Below are 26,036 nucleotides of genomic sequence, written 5' to 3' on the forward strand. Positions count from 1 at the left end.
GTGGCCTTGCGCGTTCTTCCGATTCCGTGAATGCTGGAGGCGCGTCCATTTTGTTAGCAAGTACGATCCCGGTTAGTCGACGCCGGTGCAAAGTATAATTCTCGTTTGCGACGAGTTCGTGTTACGAGTAGTAAGGGTTACGAAGACCAGTGGCTGTCTGTCGGCGGCGTTCGTAGATTCGTGTCTACGTAACGTGAGCACAGAGAGCGCAGCTGGCAAGTGTGAGAACCTACTTGTAGATATCGCGCAAGAATCAGAGAAGCCGTTGGAAGAGAGTCATTGTACAGGGCCGCGAAACACGTCGCGTACCCGGTTCGTCGGTAGTTTAGTTTTAACAAGATGGCGGAACTACAGGGAACCCCGGTTGCTCAAGACGCCCTGTCCGTAGCTCAGTTAGAGCTCGGTGGAAATCCGAACGCCTTGGCTTTGCGTAGGCCATTTGATCCTGTGGCACATGATCTCGATGCGACCTTCCGCCTTACGCGGTTCGCCGACCTAAAAGGATGAGGGTGTAAAGTCCCTCAGGAGGTTCTTGGGAAACTCCTCGAGGGACTACAGGCCGACGATGGTAGCGCACAAGATCATGAACATGCCCATTTTATGCACATGGCCATTCCACGCATCGGTGAGTAGATTGCTTTTATTGCGCGCGTGTACGCCATCCTGTGCCGACATGTTTGATTTTATACCGCGTCTTAGCTTCGCGGTTTTTACATATTTGTGATTGTTACAAATTATGCAAATATAAATGATTGAATATTTTTATTTCTATTATAAAATTACTTTTTAAATTATTTGTCAATTATTTTTATTCAAAAGAAAAACTGTATTACGACAAACTATTACAATGTAGTTACGGAAATTTTTCCCGGCTAAAATTTTCCATATCTCATTACTTGATAATAATAATAATTAAATATCATTCGTTATGTATATAGTATAATTATAAAATATTTGTATTTATTATGAGAATTTTGACTGTAAACAAACAATTTTATTAGAAAACATAGGGCACAAATATTGCAATAGGCAGCCCTATCATGTCAGCAGCCATGTTATCGTCTCCCGCCTGTTTTCTCCCACGCCACCGGAAATACAAATGTTCTCAACTTGCATTCGAACAATTACAAAATAATATTAGAATTATAAATATATAAATATCAATATTTAAATATATTTTTCACAAAAAATCATTTGAATAAATCTTTTACAAATATTGAAATATTGAAGAAAAATATATCTATATAAAATATATATATTTTTTTTAATTGAATATATAAACATTAAACACAATTTACATTTTTTATTTTAGGCATTGGCATGGATTCCTCCGTGACTCCACTGAGACATGGAGGGCTTAGTTTGGTACAAACAACAGATTTTTTTTATCCATTAGTTGATGATCCTTATATGATGGGTAAGAATAATATTCAATAATAATTTCAATAATATTATACAATTTTATCAATTGTATTTCTTGTTTTATGTGCATATACATTCATAAATTTAAATATTAGAATTCCTTTTTTTTTTTTATTAAGAATAAAATTTGTTTATTTTATGATATTTTGTTTTACCACTTTATTGGAGTACTTTTACAGGTAAAATTGCATGTGCAAATGTTATCAGTGATCTATATGCTATGGGTGTTACTGAATGTGATAATATGCTGATGCTATTGGGAGTCAGTACAAAAATGACTGAAAAGGAACGAGATGTTGTTGTTCCTTTGATTATGAGAGGATTCAAGGATTCTGCTCTGGAAGCTGGCACAACAGTAACAGGTGGTCAAACAGTTGTTAATCCTTGGTGTACAATAGGTGGAGTGGCTTCTACTGTTTGTCAACCAAATGAATATATTGTGTATGTATTTTAGAATAAATGATATATGTAATTTTATCATTTCTTTGTAAATAATAATTATTTATAGTCCAGATAATGCAGTAGTAGGTGATGTTCTTGTTCTGACAAAACCACTTGGAACTCAAGTTGCTGTGAATGCTCATCAATGGTTAGATCAACCAGATCGCTGGAACAGAATCAAACTTGTAGTCAGTGAAGATGATGTAAGAAAAGCTTATCAAAGAGCAATGGATAGCATGGCCAGGCTTAACAGAATAGGTATGTATTATTTTTGTATGTATTATTGTATTATTAAACTATATTATATATTATAAAAATCAAAAGATAAAAAAATAAAATGATTTATTTTTTTGATTCCATAGCGGCGAGATTAATGCATAAATATAATGCACATGGAGCAACAGATGTAACAGGCTTTGGCCTTTTAGGACATGCACAAAATCTAGCTAAACATCAAAAGAATGAAGTTTCCTTTGTTATTCATAATTTACCTGTTATTGCTAAAATGGCAGCTGTAGCAAAAGCGTGCGGTAATATGTTTCAACTTCTGCAAGGTCATTCGGCGGAAACTAGTGGTGGATTGCTCATTTGTTTGCCTAGAGAACAGGTTTGTAATCAATCCTTTGTTTTTTGGTCAAATCCTGCTAATACAGTAGAATATAATATTCACCATTATATATTCTAAAGAAAAGCAGGAAGAATAACAGAGATTTCCATACTGATTTGCTATTATTGCATCTTAGTGCCGTCGACTCTCTTACATTTTTTTTCTTATTTTTAATTATGTTTTAATAAATTATTTGTTATCAATCGAATTTTATGGTTTACAAATAATTTCAGGCTGCTGCATATTGTAAAGATATCGAAAAACAAGAAGGATATCAAGCATGGATTATTGGTATTGTGGAAAAAGGAAATCGTACAGCCAGAATAATTGATAAACCACGAGTAATAGAAGTGCCAGCTAAAGAAAAAGATGGAGAGCTTTGGTAAAAGATTAAGGATGTTGATGAAACATTTTTTTTATTTACCTTCATATATTTAGGAAAAACCACATGCAACACAGAAAACACGCATTTACATAGATCAATATTACCATACCAGATACAAAACACTTAATGTGCATCATTATTACGGGACAAACAAATTTTCAATTTTTCATTGGATAAAAATTTGATATACTCGTAATAATTTTGATTATATTTTCTATCCTATGGGTTTTGAAAAAGAGATATAGTAATAACGACTTATACTTATGTGTTATCTTTATTGAAGTTGGATCCTAAGTTTTACCTTAGGAAAGTAACGTTTCTCTTTTTTTCTTGTTCTTTTTTTTGTCGAAAGTTAGCAGTGCTCTATAATAAAACATTTGTAAGATGTTCATAATAGTCTTTGCCGACAATTATGAACATTTATCCAAAATAATTTGATATAAAAAAGAAATATGAGGAAGCAAAGAGAAATAAAGAATATAAAGAGTTTAGGTATAGTTTCTTTTTTTTTCTTTTTTTTTTTTTTTTTTTTTTTTTTTTTTTTTTTTTAAGATTTAAGACTTAATACTAAGTACTAAGTAATAGCCTCAGGTAGCACTAGGCTCAGACTAAGCTTCAACTACATTTGATCAAACTTGCAATATGTCGAATGACATTTGGGTGCTTAGTGTTAATGAAGAATGTTAAGATACATATAAATAATAGTTCGTGATTACAAAGATCTATAAATATATTTTAAGGACATATACAATATCACAAAAAGAAAAAAATGATTTTAACAATATATTTTACATCACTTTAATTCATGGAATAGAAAAAAAAATCATTTAAATTATAGTTATATAGATGCAAATTTGTAAACAGAGAGACATTACTATCCTTGTAGTACACAGTGACAGGCTTTAAATGCCAACGAAATTTCCACAATTTGTAATTTTGATCTACCTGTTACATAGAATGCGTAAGATGTCCAAATGAAAAAAGGCCTTCTCTAGTTTTCTCGTTACATACGCTTTTGAAAATAATTATAAAAAAAATAAGGAATACAAGAAATCGAGCACAGGCCCTAATGTTGTATTACTTTTTCATATGAATAAAGTGCTACTTTGTCAATAAAAATTACATGTTGTTATTATCATCAAATTATTTTCAGTAAATTTTAATTTTATTTTAACATATTTAAAATAATGTTTGGTACCATAAATTCATCAATGCAAAGTACGTAAAGAAAAATTCATATTGCGGATCTATATACATTTGCAAGGTAGCCAACAATCGAAGCAGAAAAAAACTAAACCCTTCCATTCATTGGATAATCAGTTATCTAACGATTCGGCAACTGGTCGCCATCGCGGTTCATAGGTCACATTATAGATAGAGTATCACAATATGTATCAAAGAGTTATAATTGTCATTACATTCAAGTGTAAACCTTCGTCGAAAGAAAAAGTATAAAATAAAAGAATCTATTTAGATTTAATATATTTTTTTGGAGTTTCTTAAAGTGTCGATTTAATGGTAGCACTATCCACGTGGTGTGCCAAGGCTGCGGCTTTCAGGGCCGTGATATTAGGTGCCCCTGCTTCTGGTAAGGGCACCATGTCAGCTAGAATTGTTGAACAATTTAAATTAACTCATATATCAAGCGGCGATAAGTTAAGACTTCATATGAATAATAAAACTGGTATGTTTGAAATCATAAATTGTTTGTTATGTTTTTACGTTGTGGAGTCATTTTAATAAAAAATAATAAAATCAATCATTTTCATATCATTTGATCGAAAACTTTTGCATACCATTTGTTTGTTAAAATAGATTTGTCAAAAATCGATTTTTCAGTTTTAAATACATATATATTGTCGATGTATTTGTATGTATGCATATACTTTGTCTTGAAAGTATGATTGAAATGTTGATTTATTTCATGAAATAAAACATGAAATATATTTTTTTCTTTAATATTTCTTAACCAGATTAAAATTATCCTCGTTTAATTTTACACATAATATTTATACTACTTGGATCCTCTAACAGTTACGTGACTGATTGAATGATTGAAACTGATTCATATTAACTGGTTGAATGAAAAGCATACTACTTATTTATAATCATTCATTTAAATATTTGGATCGTATTCGGAAATACATTGCAACATTATTTATTGCTAAATGGTATAAATTTCCTATCCGTGTTTTAATAACTGTGGCGTTATTATAAATTATTGATATTGAAGTACAGGAAATTAATCTGATATAATATGAATACTCTTTATTATTCCAGTCGCGTTAATATAGATTTTTTTTAGCTTAATTAATACAATACACATATTTATATATACTAATTTATTCAACATTTTTATTTTTATAGATAACTTAAAATTTTTTTTTTTAATTATATAAAATTATGAAATACAATTAAATTATATACCATTTATGTTTTTATATATATATATATATACCATTATGAAAAGAGAAATATAACCTATCGATACAATTATCGCGTTAAAGTCCGTTAATTATAATAAAAATAAACAAATATAATTAGAACATAATCTCTTTTAATAATATAGAATTGGGCAAAGCAGTCTCGAATTATGTACTTTCGGGTAAATTCGTTCCTGATGATATAATGATCTCAATGATACACGAAGAAATCAAAGCGATCGGGAGTCAAAATTGGTTATTAGACGGTAAGTAGGATATAGAAATTAAAATTTTTATTTTTATTTATTTAGACCACGAATGTGCGATAACCACACGTGTACAACTAAACTTGAATAAATAGTTGGCATTGATACAGGATTCCCAAGAACGTTAACGCAAGCGGAAAAACTACAAAAAATACATCCAATTAATTTGGTTCTTTATCTGGATGTTCCTTTCGAAGTGATATTGAATCGTGTGAAAAACAGATGGGTTCATTTGCCCAGTGGAAGAGTATATAATATTGGATTCAACAGTCCCAAAGTACCGGTAAGTTGACGATAAAACTTTTTAACTGATATTGAAATGTATCGTTGGCAACATACCAATTGTTAAAACTTCAAAAATTTTTTCGATTTAGTAATCAAATTAATTTTTTTTAATTTTTAATAGGGTAAAGATGATGTGACTGGCGAACCTTTAAGTAAAAGGGACGATGATAAGATCGAAATTGTACAAAGAAGACTACAAGAATATTCAAATGCGACTAAACCAATTTTAACATTTTATAATAATTTAGGATTGCTAAATACTTTTCAAGGTAATACTACCGATGAAATATGGCCGCATATTAAGAAAATCATTACAAAATTTTTGTTACAATAGTAAATTGTTAGGATACATTAATATTTTGTAAAAAATGTATAATGAATTAATTCAAAGTTGAATTAAGACTAAACTATACTATAACTAAACTATACTATATATCATATGCTTCCATTAATTTGCGCACAAATATTAATGAATTCAGTAAATTTATACAAATTATGCAAAAAAATTTATTATATATTTTTCTGTAGCATATATATATATATATATATAATATAATATAATAAAATAATTTAATATCAATAAAGTACAAAATTTGTTAATTTTTATCTATAGTTTTTACTTATTTTATATAAGTTTAATTCAATTTTTTATATAGTCACTTTATATAGTCAATTATAATTTATATAATAATATATAAATATACAAATAATCATACAAAAATCATTAACAAAATAATAAATGTAATAATTTATATATATATTTTACTTATGTTTTATAGATACCAATTATAAAATATTGTATATAATTGTAACTTTGATATAAAGAGATCAAAGCCGATTCGATAAAAATATTTCTTGAATTTATATATTGGAAATGTTTTAAAAATGTATTGTGTATAATTGTGTTATAAATAGGAAATAAAATTTGGGACATGATTTTCATAGTCTTTTTTTATATTTATTTTTAACTGTACCGATATAAGAATTTTAACAATTTTTAATTGTGTACAGAATTTAATATGAGTATAATATACCTTATATATCATGCTCACATTTTCTTTTTATTTGAAAATTTAGTCAATCTTTTAATAATAACAATATTTTAATTAATGTTATATATACTTGTTAATTACATTAATGTTTCTCTTTCATAACATAAAACGTTATGTAAAACGCAATGAGAACTTAGTATAAGTTCAGTATAATTTTCAAAGCCGAAAAATAAAAATATTAAATAAATAAATAACTTAAAATTATATAATATGAAAAAAAAAATGTTTAAATTATTTGAGACTTAAACGTAACAACAGGTAATTAACAGTTGAATTGTATAATGCGCACTCATGCTTGCATACGTACGTACATTTTTATTTCAAGGACAAAACAAAATATTATTTATATTGCATTTTGCAAGGAATCTAATATTGCTGCGTTATAAAATAAGTTATATCAGGAACATTTCCGTGAAGGAATTAAGAAATTTTTATAAAAATTACTCTTTATAGTAAAGTCGTCAACTTACGATCTACGCAAGTTCTAGACACGATCATCAATGAAAAGGAATAAATATCTTCTTGCGATAATTCTAGGTCATATACTAAATTAACATTCTAACGATTATTTAAAAGCATAATTTTTGAGATCAATAAACAAGATAAAAAAAATTGTGCAACAACACACTTGAATACAAAAGCCGCATTAAATTATGATCACAGAACAATGTATCGACGATAATGCTTATTTCAAATTTATAAATTCGCATTATCACGAATAGAAAATATTCGATATATTAATTCATATCAGTCGTTCAACGAACATGTTGAGATCTTCAAAGATCATATCGCGGCAAAAATTCATATTAAGAAATTAATATTCAACTCTCTAATACAATACAACATTACTATCTATTAAAGTCATCAATTGGTTTTTTTACCCTTGTACATATATGGACGAATGAACGGAGAATTCTGATTAATGATGATCATTAACGTCTTTCTCCAAAAACTATCCATGAATGTATTAAGTACGTGATATATCTTTTTCTTTTTTTTTTTTTAATGACAAATATCTCATTGTACTAATTCAAATTCTTCACATTCGTCAAGATCGTCATCGTATGTTCCATTACCTGTAAAAGAGGTAGTAGAAGGAATTATATTTTCTGCAATTTCAATTTTTTGATGGAGATCTTTTCCACTTCCTTCACAAAATAAAAACATTGGATAATCGATTTTTTCATCTTCTGGCACCAAATACTGTAATATTAAAAAATATATATATATGTATATATATAATTGGATTTTTAAATTATTTTTAATAATTCAATGAAATTTATGAAAAATGATTATATATACCGAAGGAGCAATTTCCATAAAATTTGTAAATTGCATTTTATTATGAAAATAAAATCCCACACAACAACTAGGATCCATTTTTGAAATTAACATTTTTCTTGGTGAAGTACAATGAAAACTTGTTAAAGAAAAATTATCTTTTAATACATCAACAGTTTCTTGACAATAATGTGGGTCTAGATTAATTAATTTATCTTCCTGGAAACCAATAAAATAAAGCGAATGCCGAGGTCGACCACCGATAACTCCAATACAGGTATCTAATGTAAGTAAATGTGTTAAACAAGATGTATAAACAGGATTTAATTTGTCAGCACCAAGTCTTAAAGGTACAAAAAGTATTAAAGATTTCCATTTGCCATCTGGTGTTTGGCATACATTTTCTATATCCTGCAGATAAACTGTAAAACATAAAATATTAAAAACTAAATTAATATGAAAAATATACGAAAAAATATCGATTGAATAACTTTTATTTGAAATATAAACAATTTAGCTATTATATCACCTGCACAATCTTGAGCAACATAAACAGCTAAATTATTAAATGCTGGATGTCGTTCTGCTGCATTCTCTACTGCTTGGCTTAAAAGATGAGCAACAGAGGATGGCCCATACCAATCTCCTGCACGTTTTCCCCACAATGCACCCAAAGATACAAGTGTATGTATAGAAAATGGAGATGTACGCTCTGGTAAATCTCCAAATGATTTAATTATTAATCTATGGTTATATTCATCTAATTTTTGTTGTTCTGTTTTTATTGGTTGATCTGGTTGCCATCTCCATTCTGTAGAGAAAAAATATTATTATTTGTAAATAATATATGTGTCTGTGTGTGTGTAAAAAAAATATATAAAATATATGTAAAAAAAATATATATATATATATATAATTAATATTTATTATATATATATATATAGAAAAATTATATTGCAATTTATGACTAATAAGTTATAAAAAAAAAAATAAGTGCCTCTTCCAAGAAAATGACAGACTAATGCCTGTGCCAACATCATTTGGCCACTACGTAACATACATCCCCAACCACAATCAGTAGTGAATGTAGAACCATTTAATATAGGAAATTCTCTTCTATATGTTAACCAAAGTCGCGATGTAAAATCTTTTTTAAATTCTTCTATACCATCTTCAAAACTAATAGCATCCATTGCTAAAGATATCTCACTTCCAGTGTCTAAAGTTTTATCTGCTTCAGAAGCTTTTTCTAAAAATTCTTCTGGCTTCTTACGATAAATTTTACCAAGCAAACATACAGGAGATTCTTTTGAGAAATTTGGTTTTACTACCTTAATAGTCCAACCTTTAATGAAATTAAATCTAAATTATTTTTTTCAATGCAAATATTACAACATTTATTACAATCATATAAGATGGATTTACACTAACCATATTTAACATTATTCCACATAGATAATAATTTCGTTTTGACTTTGCTATCAACTTCTGTGGCAACATTGGAATCATCCATAGATAATCCATTATTTGTACCAGTTAGCTGTATGTTTGGAACACGATCTGTAGTAATCATTCCAGAAAAAAGACCTATTGTACTGTTACTAAAACCTCCTAAGAATAAAGTGATCTTTCATATATTATTGTTTTAATCTAAAAGTATTTTTCTCTCCAACAGATTACGAAAAAGTATTTGTATCGCGAATAAAGAAAATATAAAAAACTGTGAAATATGACTAATAGAAGCGAATCATCGTTTCTCGCAGCCATAAACGGTAAAGGAAAGAAGCGATTACTAGGAATTTTTCGTACTTGATTGATTTAGATATTCAAATCGAACTTACCTAACCTCTCCCTGGAAGGTTGCACCTGTCCATTCATGCCCAATAAATAAATTTTAGAAAGCATGTACTCCAAGACATTTAAATATTGACAATTAAATACAGGAAGATAGATAATCACATTTTTGTACGCGCACAATTATAGTTACGCTGACATCACATTCGAACGTAATTTTATCGTATTGCATATGAACAACTGGTTACTATTGTCACAGAACAATCTAACACGATTATGCATTAGTCGATGCATGAACCGAATTCAACATTAGGCCCATTACCAGCCTACTATCAAGTTAACGCTCCATTTCGTTCAAATGAAATATCAGGTTCGTAAAACACTCTACAAGAATAATTTGTTTCTTGAAGGATTCGAGTCAACTCGAGAATTAAAGAAACAAATAACACGTCGCAAAGCAAACGATCAAAAATAGTTTAAAGACACGCAAGCCGCCAACGGAAAAGGACGCGTGTTTACAAAGAGCGTTGTGAAATTTAAAGCGCCCGTTGAGCACATCAGTAGCGCCGTTCGGCGGCGAAATCAAACATTATGAAATTGCACGTACAAGTGCATCAGTACTTATGCAAGGATTGCACTGAGTAGATCTGATTTTGAAATTGATATCTTATCAAAAAAATACACATACCATACATATATGAGTAATATGAGTAATATTTAATCGTTTGAATAAATAGTATAAAAGCTAATCTTTTTTTTTTATCGATACACGATAATTATCACAAGAAATTTTTCAAAAATCAGAAAAAAATGTTGAAATTAATTACTTTTTAAATAAATCTTTAATCTTTAATTTAATATACAGTTGATTATTTTATTATTAATAAATTCATAATTTATCATCGTTTTGTGTTCAATTATTTTATATTACGGTGCTTAAAATATATTAGTTCGTTCTTAAAAATGGATTGCCATTTCGTTAATTAATATCTCTCTTTTTTCAAGAGGTTAACAAACGTACCGCTTTTAGTCGGAATTAAAAAAATCCTACGATAAAGGTATTGGCCGTTTCATTGGATAGAAACATAATAAAAATCAGAGTGTTTCTATTTAATTTATTCAAATTATTAATTAAAAGTTCGTTTCTTTTAAAATTTTATTTTCGTTACTATTTTAAAGATTTTAAAAACAAGAAAAGAAAAAAGAACAAAAGGAAAGAAAAAAAATATAATTTCGTTATTACACGAAGAATCTCGCACAATTTTTCTCAATGAATTCTTTTTCACACTTTTTGAATTCTAATTGATTACCAATAGAAATAGAAAGGAAAAAAATGTTCAAACCATCAAAAGAGTAGGATTAATGGAGAAATAACAGAGCGTAACATTATCCCTTTTCATCGCAGTGTAATAATGCACTTTTGTTAGGAAGGACCAACGGCGGGGAATAGAGAGAAAATTGGGTGGAAAAAGAAAGCAAGCAGGAGGGAAGGATGGGAAGAAGGATGCTCCAGAGTGAAAGGGGAGGGAGCATAAGGTTCAAAGGAATAGATAGAAGCGACGATTGTGTGTATGACAGAGATAGATATGGGAGAAAACTGTCATGCGCGTCTTGTCGTGGAATAACCAATGGGATACGCGTATCCCGGCTTACCTCATTGATTACCACGTTCGCGCTCGTTCTAAATTTCATATTGTGTTGTCGCGCAGCCGTTGCAAAAATATAAATCGGTGCCTCGTGCCGGGCATCGGTACCCAGTAGAAGCAGAAGATTGATGGAAGGAAATGGAACGGTGTCTGTCATGACAATAATCTTTCCTTTCGGTGTTGTATTAACAATAGTCTCTAGCAGGTATATTGAAAGCTTCGGGGCAAATCTTCATAAAAGGAGGGAAGGGGAAAGGGAGGAGGGATAGTTCTACGGGGTAATTCGAAGGGTGGAGGTGAGACGAAAGGGTAAGGTGAGAGTGTGCTTCTCTAAAGCTGGCTCGCCGTACTTAAGCATGCACACACACATATATATATATATATATATATATACATACGTATATATGCCATCAATAAAAGCCGAGGCAACGCTGGAAAATCAACAAAAGGACGTACATAGCGGGGATAATTATTTGCACGATAAGTATAACTCGTTCTTGTTTAGATAACTCGCGAGGAGGTAGGGAATGACAGAAGAAGATCAAGAAGAGATGGGTAGGGGTAGCGAGACGGAAATTAGGTCATGCAAGAATATCGACGGACCGACGTAATCACGGTGCACAACGGTGAATAAGGACATTAACGAGTCACGCTTCACTCCCTTAAGATCCTTTCTGCCACGGTATCGGACGAACTGTATAGAGTGAATAGAGGGTTGGGAGAGGGGCGACAGTTTGATGGAGTCACGGTCGTTTACTAGCGATCGATCCGCCATCTTGTGGCACATCGATCGAACCCGAGGATCGACGGAAGGAAAGTCGATACTCGAAACGCGGTATCGATTCGAGGTGGAAATTACAGGATTTTAACTCGAAATCGCTCAATTCATGAAGATCGCGATAATTCTCTTTGGGTACAGAGAGAGATTCATTAATCAGGGCTCTATATATATCTGTTATCTCAAAGACGAATATGCACCGAACACGTTGAAATGTGTAAACGTAAACACGATATTATTAGTTCGAATCGGAACGAATAGATCGATTTTCGATTACAAAATCTTTATATCTCGATCTGTGGCTCTCGATCCGTGTCTCTAATCATTTACGGAAACATTTATTCCTCTGTTTGAAATATTTGAGAACAAATATTGTTTACGTTTTGCGAAATGTCGAAAAAATTGGAAAATACGGTCAAAATGCTGGAACAATATGTACTCATATGTACAATTAATGCAAGTTTTCATTATTCTTGATGAGTAGAAAACTGGAAATTACCGCCTAGCGAACGGTCACGAGCGAAGTAGAGAAAAAGCGAGAAAGGAAAATAAATCGGTCGCGAAATACGTGATTTTAACGATCAAGAAGAATACGTACGAATTATTGCACGGTAAGTTAAAACAAACTGTGAAATTCGTCGAGTCGCGGATGGACGATTGATTAATACTCTGACGCAGCTGTTTATGGGCGCGCGTTCAAAAGACGAAGTGAAAAACTGCTCTCGCGTAAAGGGACCGTGAAAGATTGGCAAAGTTTGCGGAAACGAGGCAGGCGAAACGAAACTCGGCGAATTTGTTCCGCAAGAATGAAAATCTAATATCGACCGTGAAACTGTAGATATATATATATATATATATATAGTCATTTATCTTTGAGGTAAAAATAACGTTATCAAATTATTCTAAATTTCAATAAAATATTAATAACGTATCATTGAAATATAATAATCTTCTTCTTATCTTTATACTTTAGCCTACCTAACCTCACTTTTATTTCAAGATTTTTTACGCGAAAAAATCTGTTTCGCTTCTCGCGAAGAATATTATTATTTCTCTCGCTCCCCCCTCCCTCCAAATCTAATAATAATTTCGTTGCTAATCTTCGCGTCGTTTGAGAAGATTGCAACGAAATCCCATCGCGGAAACTGGATACGCAGAATATCCGGCGAATTAGTCCGACCCAGTCGAAGGATTTCGTTTTTAATAATTAAATCGCATCGTCGTGATCGTTATCGTATCGTCGTTGCCAGACATTTTAACGCGTTTAAACATATTATTATTCCTCCTTCCAGCGCAGTTTATCCCGGGACAAGAGTAAATCCTGGACAGACGACACGACGTTTCTCTCGACGACGTATGACGTGTAACACGGCTGTTCAAACGGGCCGGAAGGCACGAGCGAGGACAGAATCGTATATATAACCGTTCTTGTCCTCCCATCTTAAAAAACGTGCAAACATCAAGACACTCGTTACCTTCGCTCTTCCATCGTTCTCCCTTTAAATCGGAATCAATGGACAATCGGAACGACGAACAAACGAATGGTAAACGGATTCTTCGAGGAGAAAAAGGTTTGCCTCCAATTCTGTTTAATGCTCCTCGAAAACGAAAAGTGGCCATTTCCACACGGAAATTCGATCCATCCGATTTCCAGCCTCGCGCGTCCTCGCATCGAGCACGCGAGAAGATTTTTCACCGAGCTACCGTTTATGTGTATATACCAACTGTGAATTTCCACCGCTCTCTCTTTCTTTCCACCATTTTTCTCGCGACACGAAGAATCGTTGGTAAAAATAACTCGGTCACCCGTTTGGAGAACACGGATTGGATTGGTTCGTTCGCAGTTTTCACGACACGTGCACGCTGGCCGATTCTTTTTTTAAAATTTCCACCACGGCCAAATTCTCCAATTCCTCGGGACTCCCCTCCCCTCTATGGATCGATGTCGTTGCTCGTTCGCGAATGCGACAACACTGTACACCGTATACTATAATATTTCCAGGAGCACGTGACTCGGCCGTGTCGCCGACCATCCACAAACACCGTTCCAATTATGATCCGTTCGCAAAGTAAGCGAATCCTTTTCCTTCCTTTCTTTCTTTCTTCCTTCCTTCCTTCCTTCCTTCCTTTCTTTCTCTCTTTCTTTTTTCCCTTCGAAAAGCAACAAATCTCATCACCACCTCTTTTCCACTCGATCGACAACGGACAACGCTTTCCCCATCCATTCCCTTCGAGATAATCGTCTATATATTTACATATTCATAGGATGGGAACGAGCCGGAGAAACTTCTTCTAGAAAGGAGAGGAGAGGAGAGGAAAGGAGCCACGCGGAAAATCGAAAAGTTGGCGGGAGATTCGACGATCGCGCGGAGGAGGAGGGGAGAGGGGAAAGAGGAGGAGGAGCGAAAAACGGTAATAGCGGCTCGACTCGTCGCGCGGCGGGGGAGAAGCGAGGGTGGAGAGAGAGAGAGAGAGCGCGCGCGCGCGAAGAGAGGAGGGCGGAAGGAAAGGAGATACGAAGCGGAGGGTGGTCGGGCCGGCCGGCCAGTCGTGCTGTGGCGGCAACCACAGACGCGTAGTCGCTTCTCGCCCAACGTCATGTTGCCAAACAACCCCCGTCAGCGAGCGTCATCCCCGTCATCATTTTCGACACGACGACGATCCGGATGAGTTAGTCGGTTTTAACAGCCGACCGGGGAGAGAGCTCCCGGAGCCAAGGACACCGTTCATCCCCCCCTCGATCACCCGGTTCATCCCTCCACGCCTAATATCAGCTGGTCGAATAATCGAGCCGTCGGTGGGATCGTCCCGCCGCTTCCTTCCTCCGCTCGTTCCGCCTCGAGACGACGGGCGAGACGGGTCCGGGATCGAGTGTGGTGCGAGTTCGATTCTCGGTGTGTGCGATAAACGTAAAGCCTGGTGGTGGCCGCACCGCTCGATCTTCGGGATCGAGGCTTGTGGTGCGCGTCGAGGTACACGTGCGAGGGGTGGTCGGCGAATCGATCACCGGGGGAGGGGAGTACGAGTGCTCGGCTCGAAGAATCGCGAGGGAGGAGTGGAGGAGGAGGAGGAGGAGGAGGAGGAGGAGGATCGACCGGAGGATCGTCGTGGATCCTCTCGAGGGATATATTCGAGGATCGTCCGAATGGTGGTGAGTAGCGGAGGAGTGGGGGGAGGAGTCTCTCTCTCTCTCTCTCTCTCTCTCTCTTTGCGAAAGATAAAGAAAAAGGTTGCGTCAAGGGCAAGATGTTCGATCGTGCTCCCTCTCTCTCTCTCTCTTCTTCTCGTTCTCCCCTCGATTTTTCTCAACTCGATTTTCCTCCCCACGAGAGATCGAGTCCACTCGTTCACAGGGGCGGTGAACGGAGTCCGGTCCCGCCACGAACGTATTATCGATTCGATACGCACGCGATATTTGCACGCGGTATTTGCTGGTCCGGGGTTTGCTGATTATTCTCGCCAACGGATACGGGACGAGGAGGAGGAGGAGGAGGATCTCGGGCGTCGTCGTCGCCGACTGCGTGTTGCCACCGCGTTTTTTCCCCCGAATTAATGAAACGGAGGGAGGTGGGGATGGGGAGGGATCCTTTATTTGCCGGCAATTTTCTCACGCTTGGAACGCTTTTGAACGAGTCGTTGTCGTCTAGAGAAGATTTGGGGAGGGAGGGAGAGAAGGGGGGGAGGAGAGAGAGGAGGGGGATATTCTATTTTATTCTTCGTTCCTCTCCAGCGACGGGTGAAATCGAAATCGAGCCGCAATATTCGACTCGAGAGGGGGGGAGGAGGAGGAGGAGGAGGAGGAGGAGAAAGATCTCGATATTCACAAAATTCGACGAGAATGAAATGATCGAACACTGTTTACGATCTGTTCGATGATCCTCCAACCCCAACTTGAAAATCTCGAACTCGATCGTCCTCGTCCCAAATGGAATCCAATTTTCCTCTTCATCTCTCGAAACGTAAGCAATAAAAAATTCACCTGATAATAATAATAATAATAATAATAATAATAATAATAATATCGACTCTGGGACGAGTCTCGAGGAGGAGATCTTCCCTCTTCGAACGAATGATCGAAAGAGGAGGAGGAAGGAAGAGGAGGGGAGGGAGGAGGAGGTGAAAGTGTCCGAGGAAAATGGAATAGAAAAAAAAAGAAAAAAAAAAAAAAAAAGGAAAAGAGTAATCCCGGCCGAAAAGGAGAAAAGGGGGCGAAATAAGTGTCCGCGGGCGGTGGAGGAGGGGGAGGGGGATATTGATTTGTTTTTGTTGCTCGCGGACACGCGATAGCCGGGGCCGAATGTGTGTCAGAAGGAAGGAGCGAAATTTGCCGAGGGCGGTCCTGAGGGGGGGGGAGGCAGGGATTGGATTCTGTCGCGCGCCGCCAGCCAGAGGAGGAGACGATTGCACGGACGATTGTCGCGCGAGAGGTGGTCGATCGAGGCGCCCAAGGTCGGAGAACACAGGCTATCGATTCATTCGGGGGGTAGATCCGTCGTTACTCGTACCTCTCTTGATCTCTGATCTCCGTTCTTCGATCGTAGGAGGGGAAGGAAAAGTCAAGCTCTCCACGTTCTCCTGGAATCGGAATCTAAAAAAGCTAGAACGAACGAAAAGAAAGGAAGGGAAGAGAGAGCAAGATCATGCAAATTATTATTAATTAAGGAATTTTTAACGCCTTTTTCATTCCCTTACGTTGTCATCTTCCTTTTCCGGGAATATATATATATATATATATATGTATGTGTGTGTATGTGTTGTTTAAAAGGAGGGAGAGACGAATTAATCCTTCGTATTTATATTTAAAAAGGTTACCAATCGGTTTGAAAACACTTTTCTGGGAATATATTACGAGTTAACTTGTCTTTTTGGTAAAAAAATTTGAAAAAATGCATAAATTTTGTCTGCATCTCAATCAATCCCTTAATCAATGAAAAATGTATATGATATGTGTATATATTACATATACATATATATATATATATATATCTTTTATTTATTTATTTTATTTTATATATATACACACACACACATTCAAGCAGAAACTAAAAGAAAACAAAATTGTAACAAGAGAATGTAACGCTATTGTAAATATTGTAAATGTATTTATAATAATAAAATGTGGGATAACAAACGACGAGTTAAAATCGACAACGTGGAAGAAGGCGGGATGATTTTAGTTTTATTTTAGTTTTACTTTTTTATAAATCGATACATAAATTTTGCGAAATAGATTATTCATTTATTATTCATATATTTAAAATAAATAAATTTATTCCTCGTCGAGCGGAGAGTGGTGGTGGTGGTGCTGGTGGTAGTCGACTCGATCGAGGACTTCAAAGAAAGATCGCAGGGGGAGGGAGAGGAAGGAAGGAGGGGGAGCGTGGCATGAATTAGAACTCATTTGGCGAAGTGTTGCGCGTGTAGCGATGAGTTTCGAAGAGGTCGTGGTCGTGGCGCGGGAAGGGCGGCGGAACTAAGAGCGAAAACGAGGCTGGGAGGAAGGAGGGAGGGAGGGGGAGGAGTGAGAGCGTGGAGGGGGGGAGGAGAAGAGGAATACCACTTTCACGGTTCTAGCTTCGAGGAAAACGGATCGAGTTTTGTCGTTGTAAGTGTGTAACACCCTCTTTAATCGACGAGGATGAGAGGAGGAGGAGGAGGGAAAGTTTATACGCTATTTTTTTTAGCGTAATTTCTCTCTCTCTCTCTCTCTGTGTCTCTTCATCTCGTTCGCTTTCTGATCGACTGGCTGATCTGATCGAACGGACGAATTTAAATCGAATTTAATATGAAATCTAGGGGAAACTAGATTTTACTATATTCGATGTGATACAGATTCCAACGGTGCGCGAGTCTCGAAGGTTGTCAATCCGAACGATCTCTTCAAAATTCGACTATATATATTTCTCTGCGCCTCTTCCCTAGGGAATTTTTCCCTAGGGAAAATCGATTTTTCCACGAGAACGCGATCGATACTACCGAAAAGTATTTTTTTTCTTTTCGATTTTCGATTCGATTTTTCGAGTGGATTTGTGGAACGGAGAGGACAGAGAAAAGGGGGAGGGGGAAAAAAGGGAAAAAATCGGGCGAACAACCGTGGAGAAAAATTCGGGCAGGTTGCTATGCCGGGGGAGATTCGCGCGAATTTTTCCCTTCTCGCTTTGGTAAATTCGTTTCCGCGGAAGAATCTGAGAATTTTGGGGAAACAATGCTTTGTGCGGCGCAACAATGCTCCCCGTTTCGTTTCCAACTATCTCTCGAAGGAAACTAATTCGACCGAGGGGATAAAGGGGAGTAAGTGGAAGAAAAAGAGACCACGAAATGGGATTATTGTTAACCAACAGGAGAGGAATTTTAGTTTGAAAACTTTCAAAAAGAGAGAAAGAGAGAGATAAGAATTATTCTTCCTCGATCCTTTCAGCTCTGCGAGAAACGTCCGTAAATTTAGGGATATTTTAAATTTCGAATTATTTTTATGCTTACGTAGGATCGTAACTCGTGCTTCAACCGTTGGATAATATTTCCTTCATGTTAAAGGTAAACGCAAATTAACCAGTAACCAGATTCCATTCTAACTACGAGCAGATTTGTTTAACCCTAGGGAATTTGATGGGAATAGGGATTCCGATATGCGCGCAAATTAACCAAATTTTTCTAATTTCTCGCGTTAAATTATTTTCTAAATTCCAATCGATATCTCTAACAACAATTTAAACAACAAATAAACGATAAATCCAATTTAGGGAAATTTCTAGGGAATTGTTGGATAACGTTTCCTCGATGTTAAAGATAAACAAATTAACCAGATTCCATTCTAACCATCGCAGAGGGCCCAATGCGGACTTGTTCAACAGGTCAAAATTATCGGCCTACCTAGGGAATTTGATTTTCAGAATAATAGGCAATCGATATTCTTATAAATAAAAAATATTTTTTATTTTCCCTTCTTCACCAACTTCTTTCCGACAATCTCTAACATGCCTACAATTCACGACAGATCCACGTCCAATCGTAAGATTTAGAGAAATTTCTAGGGAATTGTTGGATAACGTTTCCTCGATGTTAAAGATAAACAAATTAACGATTAGATTCCATTCTAACCATTCGCGGAAGGTTCGAATCGTAATTTAGGGAATTTTCTAGGGAATTTTGTGGAAACAAAATGCATCGGAATGAAAAGGGGAAAAAAAATTTACGTTGGATCCACTTTGCGTTCGATCGAGGCCAAACTCCGACGAAACGACTTTCGAATAATTTTTTCTCCTCCCTGTTTTTCCCCCGAAAAACTCGTCCTCCAACTCGACAACCCGTTCTCCATATATATCGTGCCTGTGTATCCGGTTTTCGGACTAATAATTTTGCGGCCAACTTCCTGCCCGTGATTGCCCGGCAAACTGGTGATGCACCCGCATACACGTTCACGTCGTACACGACAGGAGGATAGGATTCGTCGAATACGAGCCTCCAACGTTTTCCAAACGATCCTCGTGATTGCTTCTCGCGGGAGGATGGGGAGGGGAGGGGAGGGGAGAGATCTTTCCTCCACGCGCCACTCGCGCTCTTCTCCTCCCCCGGCGTGGGAAGCAACGTGTGACGGTGGGAAATAGTTAATGGAATATAATGAAGAACCTAACCTAGAAGAATATAATGGATCGAAATAAGTATTAATCGCGGGCGCTAATTGGTTCGGGTGTTGGCCGTCTGAAAATGGCCATCCTTGGGAGGATGGAAGGCCGATCCGGCGATTCTAAAATTACACGTTGGATCGATAATTGATGTACGATGTACGCGCAAACTTGGCAATTCCAAAATTACCAAGTCGCCGAGTCGAAGAAGATCGATAAACTGATGAAATTAAATTTTCAGCCGCGTCCGAATTCGCGAGTGCAAATTATATATAACGCGGGTCGAAAGGATCGTCGAATCGTCGGGAAAATATTAATATTTTTCGAGTGGAAAAGTATCTTCTTCCTTCTTCTTTTTTTTTTTTTTGTTTTCAAGTCGAGTTAATTAATAATTCGAAAATGAAGATTTAACGAAACTTTTTAAGAAAAGTAGTCGAAAATTGTTTATTTCGACTCAAGAGTATCTTCTCTCATCCCCCCCCCCTTTTTTTTACAACGCTTTAGAAAATATCGACTATTTTTCGAGTCGTTTCGAGTATCTCGAGTACGATCGATTAATTGACGCAAGTTGATTCTCCTGCCACTTTTTCACGCAGGATCGCTCTCGAAAATGCAGGGGGAGGCGGAAATCTCCCACATTTTTCCCGATATCCGAGATTCCAAGAACCGGATCTTCTCGAATTATTTAACGATTTGAGGAAAATAGAACGATTCGTCTCGAAACAAATCGAAAGTATATTTTTTTAAAAAGCTGCCTTTTTATTACTTAATTTTAACGATTTTAATCATTTAATCGTTTCTTTAATGATTCACAACACATCCAATCTCAGTTTTTAAACAAATTTTATAATTACTTTAATCAATATTAATCTACAATTATAAATAACATTCCTTCCAAATCATATATATATATATATATTTTCCCCTTGTAAATTTAAATTTAACCCAAACTCTCCACTCGCGTCGCGTCTTTAAATTCAACCAATCAAATTCGAAGAAGAATCAGAGGAAGGAATAAGAAATAATTCCTTCTCAAAAGAAAAAAAAAAAAAAAAAAAAAAAAAAAAAATTAATTCACAATCTCTCCCCCCTCCCCTCCCCCTCCAAAAAACTCGGCCGGAATTCGGCAATTAATAAGCGGGGGGAGGGAGGGGAAGAAAATAGGAGGAGGAGGAGGGGATGGAGGTGGAAATCGAAAGGGCGGGATAGGCGCGAATATCGGATGGAGGAGGAGGAGGAGGGAGCTGGAAAGCTCCGGGTAAATATCCAGAGTGGTTACGGTAGCTGCACCTACGGTCGGTCGATACTCTAAACGGGAGAGTAGAGAGATATACCCCCCTTTTTATTTAAAGCCGGGGATGGAGGGGATGGAGGACGGATGGAGAAGAGAAATGAGGGGGGCGAGGGGAGGGGAGGAGAGACTGGAGGTGGAGGTTTCGCGCGAGAAGACGGTGCATCGAGCGTGGAACGAGCCTGTGGAAGGAGCCACGCGTTCGTTCACGCGTGCGAGAATACATTCGTGCCTTCGTGTGCAAAGAGAGTGGGGGGGGAGAGAGAGAGAGAGAGAGACTTTCTCCACCATGGAAAGGCGATGGATTTCATGGCGAATGGTGTGTGCAAATGGAGATGGAGGATGGACGGAAAAAAAGGTGGATCGAGATAGGGAAGCGTGTGAATTACGTGTGCTCGAATATTTTGCGAAAATATTCGATAGTTCGAATTTACTTTCCGTATATCCGTATATCTTGGAAATTGGTTACGTGTATATTATGTTATATGCATATAATAATTCGTAATAATTGTTCGTAGTTTCTTAAATGGTTGAAAAAAGATGAGCTCGTATCGATTGTATACGACTCGATTAAACGAACGTTTAAGAATTCTGTGTTTCGTTCTCGGATCGAGATCGAACAAAAAAGGTTCCCCTTGTAATTGTTGTTGAAAGATTTATATATGTTCGTTATTATCTTTCGATTATTATCCAACGCGTAACTTACGTTTGAAAATCTAAAAAAAAAAAAAAAAAAAAAAAAAGAAAAAAGACTAAAAGAAATCTCTCGAAGATTGATAAGGATGCTCCACACCGTATACGGATAAGATATGGCGGATAAATGGCTCTCCCCTTCCCAAGTTCTTCCCAAGTTCTTTCTCGATAGATAAGAAACAGTGGCGGTTGGAGAAGGTGGCCGCCTGTTTGCCCCGCACGCGTGACAGAAGTGGGCCGTTAACAAAGAGCAGAAGAAGGGAGGGGGGGCAGGGAGGAGAAGGAGTGGAAAACAGAGGATGGCACTTGGCCGGTGAGAAGAGAAATGAAAGCCTCTCCCCCCCTCCTCCTCCCCGGTTTGCATAAAACCTCCATTTACTTGGTTGGATTTGTCGCGTGGCCGTGCCGCGACGTGACAAATTTTCGATCGTGCGCGCCTCCCTCCTCCCCCTCCGCCGAGGAAGGGGACACCCGCGTTCCTCCCTCTTTTGATCCCTTTGAAATGAAACGGAAAGGTTGACAAAGAGGAGAGGAAGAAGAGGAAGAGAGAGGAGATTCTTTGCTTTTTGGGCAAAGAGTTATCGATTATCCTCCCCCTCCCCCTTGCCTTTTTATTCTAAAATTTAAAAATCAGTGATGACGATTCGATAAAAAGAGAATTTTGCGAGAAATATTCTCAAAATATTCGAAAAAGGAGAGATCGAAGAATACGAATTTTGGGGAAATTTGGGAAAAACGGGAGAGTGGAGGGATTTAATTCGATCTATAAATTTCGTTAAAAGCTCGTTAAAAGGTAACAAATCGAGAGAATTTCGTTGAATGAGGACGTAGAAGGAATTATCCAAAAATGGATAAATCGTTCAAGATGATACATAATAATAATAATAATAATAATAATATATCTAACGAATAAATGTTATAAATGTTATATTTATAAATTTTTAATCGACGTCGAAGATCTGCCTCGACAAAATGTAAAGAAGATGTAAAAAAATGCAAGAAAGGATAATTGGGTCGCTTCAAGAAGGGGGTAACCGGGATAAAAAAAGAGTCGATCGAGGTTGCTTCCTCCTTCTCCTTCCCCTGGACGCGAAATATTCGTCTGGAAAGTCTGGCGCCACGGGGGGAAGGGAGGGGGAGTGGTGGGTTAAAGTGCACCCGTTTATGATGCCAGCCTTCCGCCGCCGGCAGACTGCGATCGACCTCGATGGAACTTGTACTTGAACTTTTCTTACCGTTAAATTACTCCCCTCCTCCTCTTCCTCCTCCTCCTTCTATCCGCCCTCCCCCACTCGTCGCGCTTGATCTTATTATACAAGAAAACTCGAAGTCCCGCGAAAGTGAATAATTCTTTGAACAAGTGTGTCGGATCACATCGTCGTTCAAATTTCCACTAGAAAATCACTAGATGGGTAAACTTCTAAAACGATTTAACGCTTTTAACATATCCCATCTATTCGCATTTTTTCTCCATGTAATCGCGCGGAATAAATAAAATAAAGAGAGGAAAGGAATTACAAAGTGTAATTAGAAAGTGAATAATTCTTTAGTATCGTCGATCAAATTTCCACTAGAAAGTCACTAGATAGATAAACTTCGAAAACGATTTTTACATATCCCATCTATTTGCATTTTTCCCTATATAATCGCGTATAAATAAAATAAGGGAAGGGAGGAATTACAGTGTAATTAGAAAATGAATAATTCTTTAAACATAAGCATATCGGATATCGTTGTTCAAAGTTCTACTAGAAAGTCACTAGATAGATAAACTTCGATTGATCGATTGATTTTACACATCCCATCTATTCGTATTTTTCCCAACATAATCGCGTATAAATAAAATAAGGGAAGAGAGGAATTACAGTGTGATTAGAAAGTGAATAATTCTTTAAACACGAATATATCGGATATCGTCGTTCAAATTCCCACTAGAAAATCACTAGATGGATAAACTTTTAACGCTTCTACTCATATCCGCATTTTTTCCCACGCGTGATCGCGTGTAAATAGAATAAGAGGGAGGAGGAGAGGGGGAAGGGAGGAAACGAATTGTACAGTGTAATTAGAAATAATAGCGGTGGAACGATTAAAACGCGCTCGAGCTGGCGCTCAAAGTCCCAGTTAGGAAACAAGGCGGAAAGCCAAGAGGCGAGACAATTTAGAAGGGAAGGTGGAAACAATCGTTGGAAACGGGCGCCAACTCGAATCGACGACGATCCTCCCATCTGGGCGGTGGTAAGGAGGTAAGAAGGAGGAGGAGGGAAAAGTGGCGGAGGGCTCTCGAATTTTTAAAGGCTTTAGGGAACCACGGCCCGGCGGCTTGTTAGAGTTCCGTGAAATTAAGTCCGCTCAACGAGTACGAGTTGGAGAGAATTTAACGAGCCTAGTGCTTTCTCTCTCTCTCCGCCTCTGCTCGAGGCTCGACCCAGGCGCGCTTTTCCCGCGCTTTTTCCCTCGCAAAGAGAGAAGTAGATCACAGTTCTGAACAGCGATTTGATTAAATCGGTTTCGAAAGAAAGAAAAAAAAAAAAAAATGAAGTAGATTAAGAAGAAGAAGAAGAAGAAGAAGAAGAAGAATGGTTGACATATTGTCTCGCGAGAGATAAGGCGAGAGCCTAGTTTGGGAGGAGGAGTGGAACTCTCGAGGGATGGAGAGAGACTCGTGGAAGGATGGAAATGGGAATTTAGGAGGGGGGAGGGAGGGGAGAGAATTGCTCTAGGATGGAAATACAAACGAAAGTCGAAACTGTTGAAACTTTGTTATGCAACAAAGGTGGTGGTGAAAGGGGAAGTAGAAGTAGAAATTTGAAGAATGAAAATTTGGAAGATGGTTTGAGAATAAAAAAAAAAAAAAAAGAAAAATTCTATAAATATATAATACCTGTCTACGATAAATTCTATTTATATACGAAGAAGAAGAATTTTTCGCTGGAAAAAGAGTTGGATAGGAAAGTTTTTAGATAAAAATCTGTTTGGAATTTTTCCCCTTCCCCGGCGAAGAGGGGGGAGAGGGGGGGGAAGGTTCGACTTCTTGGTCGATTTATTAATACTTTTATCGTCCTCCTCCTCCTCCTGTCGCGATCAGAATTCAGAGAGATTAAGGAGGGGGAGGGGGAAGGAGAGAAAAAGAGAGAAAGAAGCTCGAGGCTTCTTGGGAAACTTGCTTCTGCTACGAAAGTTCTTCGTCTCTTCTCCCTCGACATTCGATGTACGTAGGAAAAGTTCTCGTTGGAAAAGTTCGAATGTATCGTGTTTCTTTCTTTCTTTCTTTCTTTTTTTCGATCGCCTACCCGTGGAGATAGCACGTAACGTTTTCAATTAATTCGTCGAGCTTCCAGTCTTTTTTTTTTTGCTGGACGTAAATTTCGCCCTCCTTCAATTCTCATTTAACTTGGTATTTCGGAAACGAAACTTGTTTTTCACAAACAAGCGGTATTTTTCTTTATTATATATAGAATAATCTCTTATATTTTTTTTTTTTTCTTTAAACTTTTCTAATTTCATTTTTCATCATCATACTTTAATTACGTTTTATTATTTATAGAACTTTGCAATACGAGCCTTTTATAATTTTTTTTTTTTTACATTCGCAAGTAAATCGTGAATTTTTTAACGTTGCTAAATTTCGTAGAAAAAGACGAAATAATTTTGCGAATGAAGAAAGAAGAAGAATTATTGAGACAGGACGAAGAGATATTATTGAAGATCTAAAACAAAAGAAATTTCGAACCAAATTTTGAAAAAATTTGAAACGAAACTTGTTTTCCTCAAAGACAAAGCGTCTTTCTTTATCATAGAAAATTTTTTCAATCTCATATTTTTTCAAAAATATCAAATTGGATCACAGTTTAATTTAACTTATAGAATTTTACAAATATACAAACAAATTTCATAAAATCCTAATCTTAAACTTCCATCATAGAAAGAATCGATCGATGGATCGTAACCTTCTTAAATTTTACTTGGACACTTTGATCATTGAAAAAAGGATCGAAACGTAATCGATCCTGTCCAAAAATCCCACCGTCCAAACTACCCGCTAAAGCT

The 26,036-nt window shown here is 36.5% G+C and overlaps 5 protein-coding genes across 8 annotated transcripts in view; 3 read left to right on the forward strand and 2 right to left on the reverse strand.

Annotated features, from left to right (window-relative positions):
* The first annotated feature begins 26 nt into the window (after positions 1 to 26).
* Positions 27 to 3,974, forward strand: Sps1 (inactive selenide, water dikinase). The gene is made up of 6 exons (XM_003691745.4): positions 27 to 625; positions 1,313 to 1,417; positions 1,602 to 1,863; positions 1,931 to 2,121; positions 2,226 to 2,470; positions 2,704 to 3,974. The coding sequence occupies exons 1-6, from the start codon at positions 340 to 342 to the stop codon at positions 2,854 to 2,856; spliced, it is 1,242 nt and encodes a 413-aa protein (XP_003691793.2). The 5' UTR covers positions 27 to 339; the 3' UTR covers positions 2,857 to 3,974.
* Positions 3,975 to 4,107: 133 nt separating this feature from the next.
* Ak3 (Adenylate kinase 3) lies at positions 4,108 to 6,765 on the forward strand. Of its 2 annotated transcripts, none has more exons than XM_003691747.4 (4): positions 4,108 to 4,539; positions 5,425 to 5,544; positions 5,640 to 5,827; positions 5,951 to 6,765. In XM_003691747.4, the coding sequence occupies exons 1-4, from the start codon at positions 4,371 to 4,373 to the stop codon at positions 6,161 to 6,163; spliced, it is 690 nt and encodes a 229-aa protein (XP_003691795.1). In that variant the 5' UTR covers positions 4,108 to 4,370; the 3' UTR covers positions 6,164 to 6,765. The 2 variants fall into 2 exon arrangements, with proteins under 2 accessions (XP_003691795.1, XP_012339310.1); XM_012483856.2 differs by having other exon boundaries at positions 5,655 to 5,827.
* Atg4b (Autophagy-related 4b) lies at positions 6,766 to 11,599 on the reverse strand. The gene is made up of 6 exons (XM_003691746.4): positions 10,004 to 11,599; positions 9,594 to 9,773; positions 9,160 to 9,507; positions 8,692 to 8,973; positions 8,184 to 8,584; positions 6,766 to 8,084 (listed from the first exon to the last, which is right to left on the reverse strand). Exons 1-6 carry the CDS (start codon positions 10,065 to 10,067, stop codon positions 7,899 to 7,901), a joined length of 1,461 nt encoding a protein of 486 aa, XP_003691794.3. The 5' UTR covers positions 10,068 to 11,599; the 3' UTR covers positions 6,766 to 7,898.
* Positions 8,832 to 26,036, reverse strand: part of Lap1 (leucine rich repeat containing protein 7 lap1) — a 50,528-nt gene continuing 33,323 nt past the window's right edge. The window contains exon 12 of one of the 3 annotated variants that reach the window (XR_015291406.1): positions 8,832 to 8,973. The gene's annotated coding sequence lies outside the window, so the exon portion shown is untranslated. Of the gene's footprint in view, positions 8,974 to 9,532; positions 9,723 to 19,906; positions 20,012 to 26,036 lie in introns of those variants that run through there. The other 2 variants (XR_015291407.1, XR_015291408.1) reach the window with 2 other exon arrangements.
* Positions 14,829 to 26,036, forward strand: part of mGluR (metabotropic Glutamate Receptor) — a 29,907-nt gene continuing 18,699 nt past the window's right edge. Inside the window, exon 1 of the mRNA XM_086905617.1 lies at positions 14,829 to 15,531. The gene's annotated coding sequence lies outside the window, so the exon portion shown is untranslated. The remainder of the gene's footprint in view (positions 15,532 to 26,036) is intronic.

The sequence above is a fragment of the Apis florea genome, unplaced genomic scaffold (assembly GCF_048593485.1).
Source record: "Apis florea isolate Af1SG1 unplaced genomic scaffold, ASM4859348v1 contig_2411_pilon, whole genome shotgun sequence".
In the NCBI taxonomy this organism is placed as follows: Eukaryota; Metazoa; Arthropoda; class Insecta; order Hymenoptera; family Apidae; genus Apis; species Apis florea.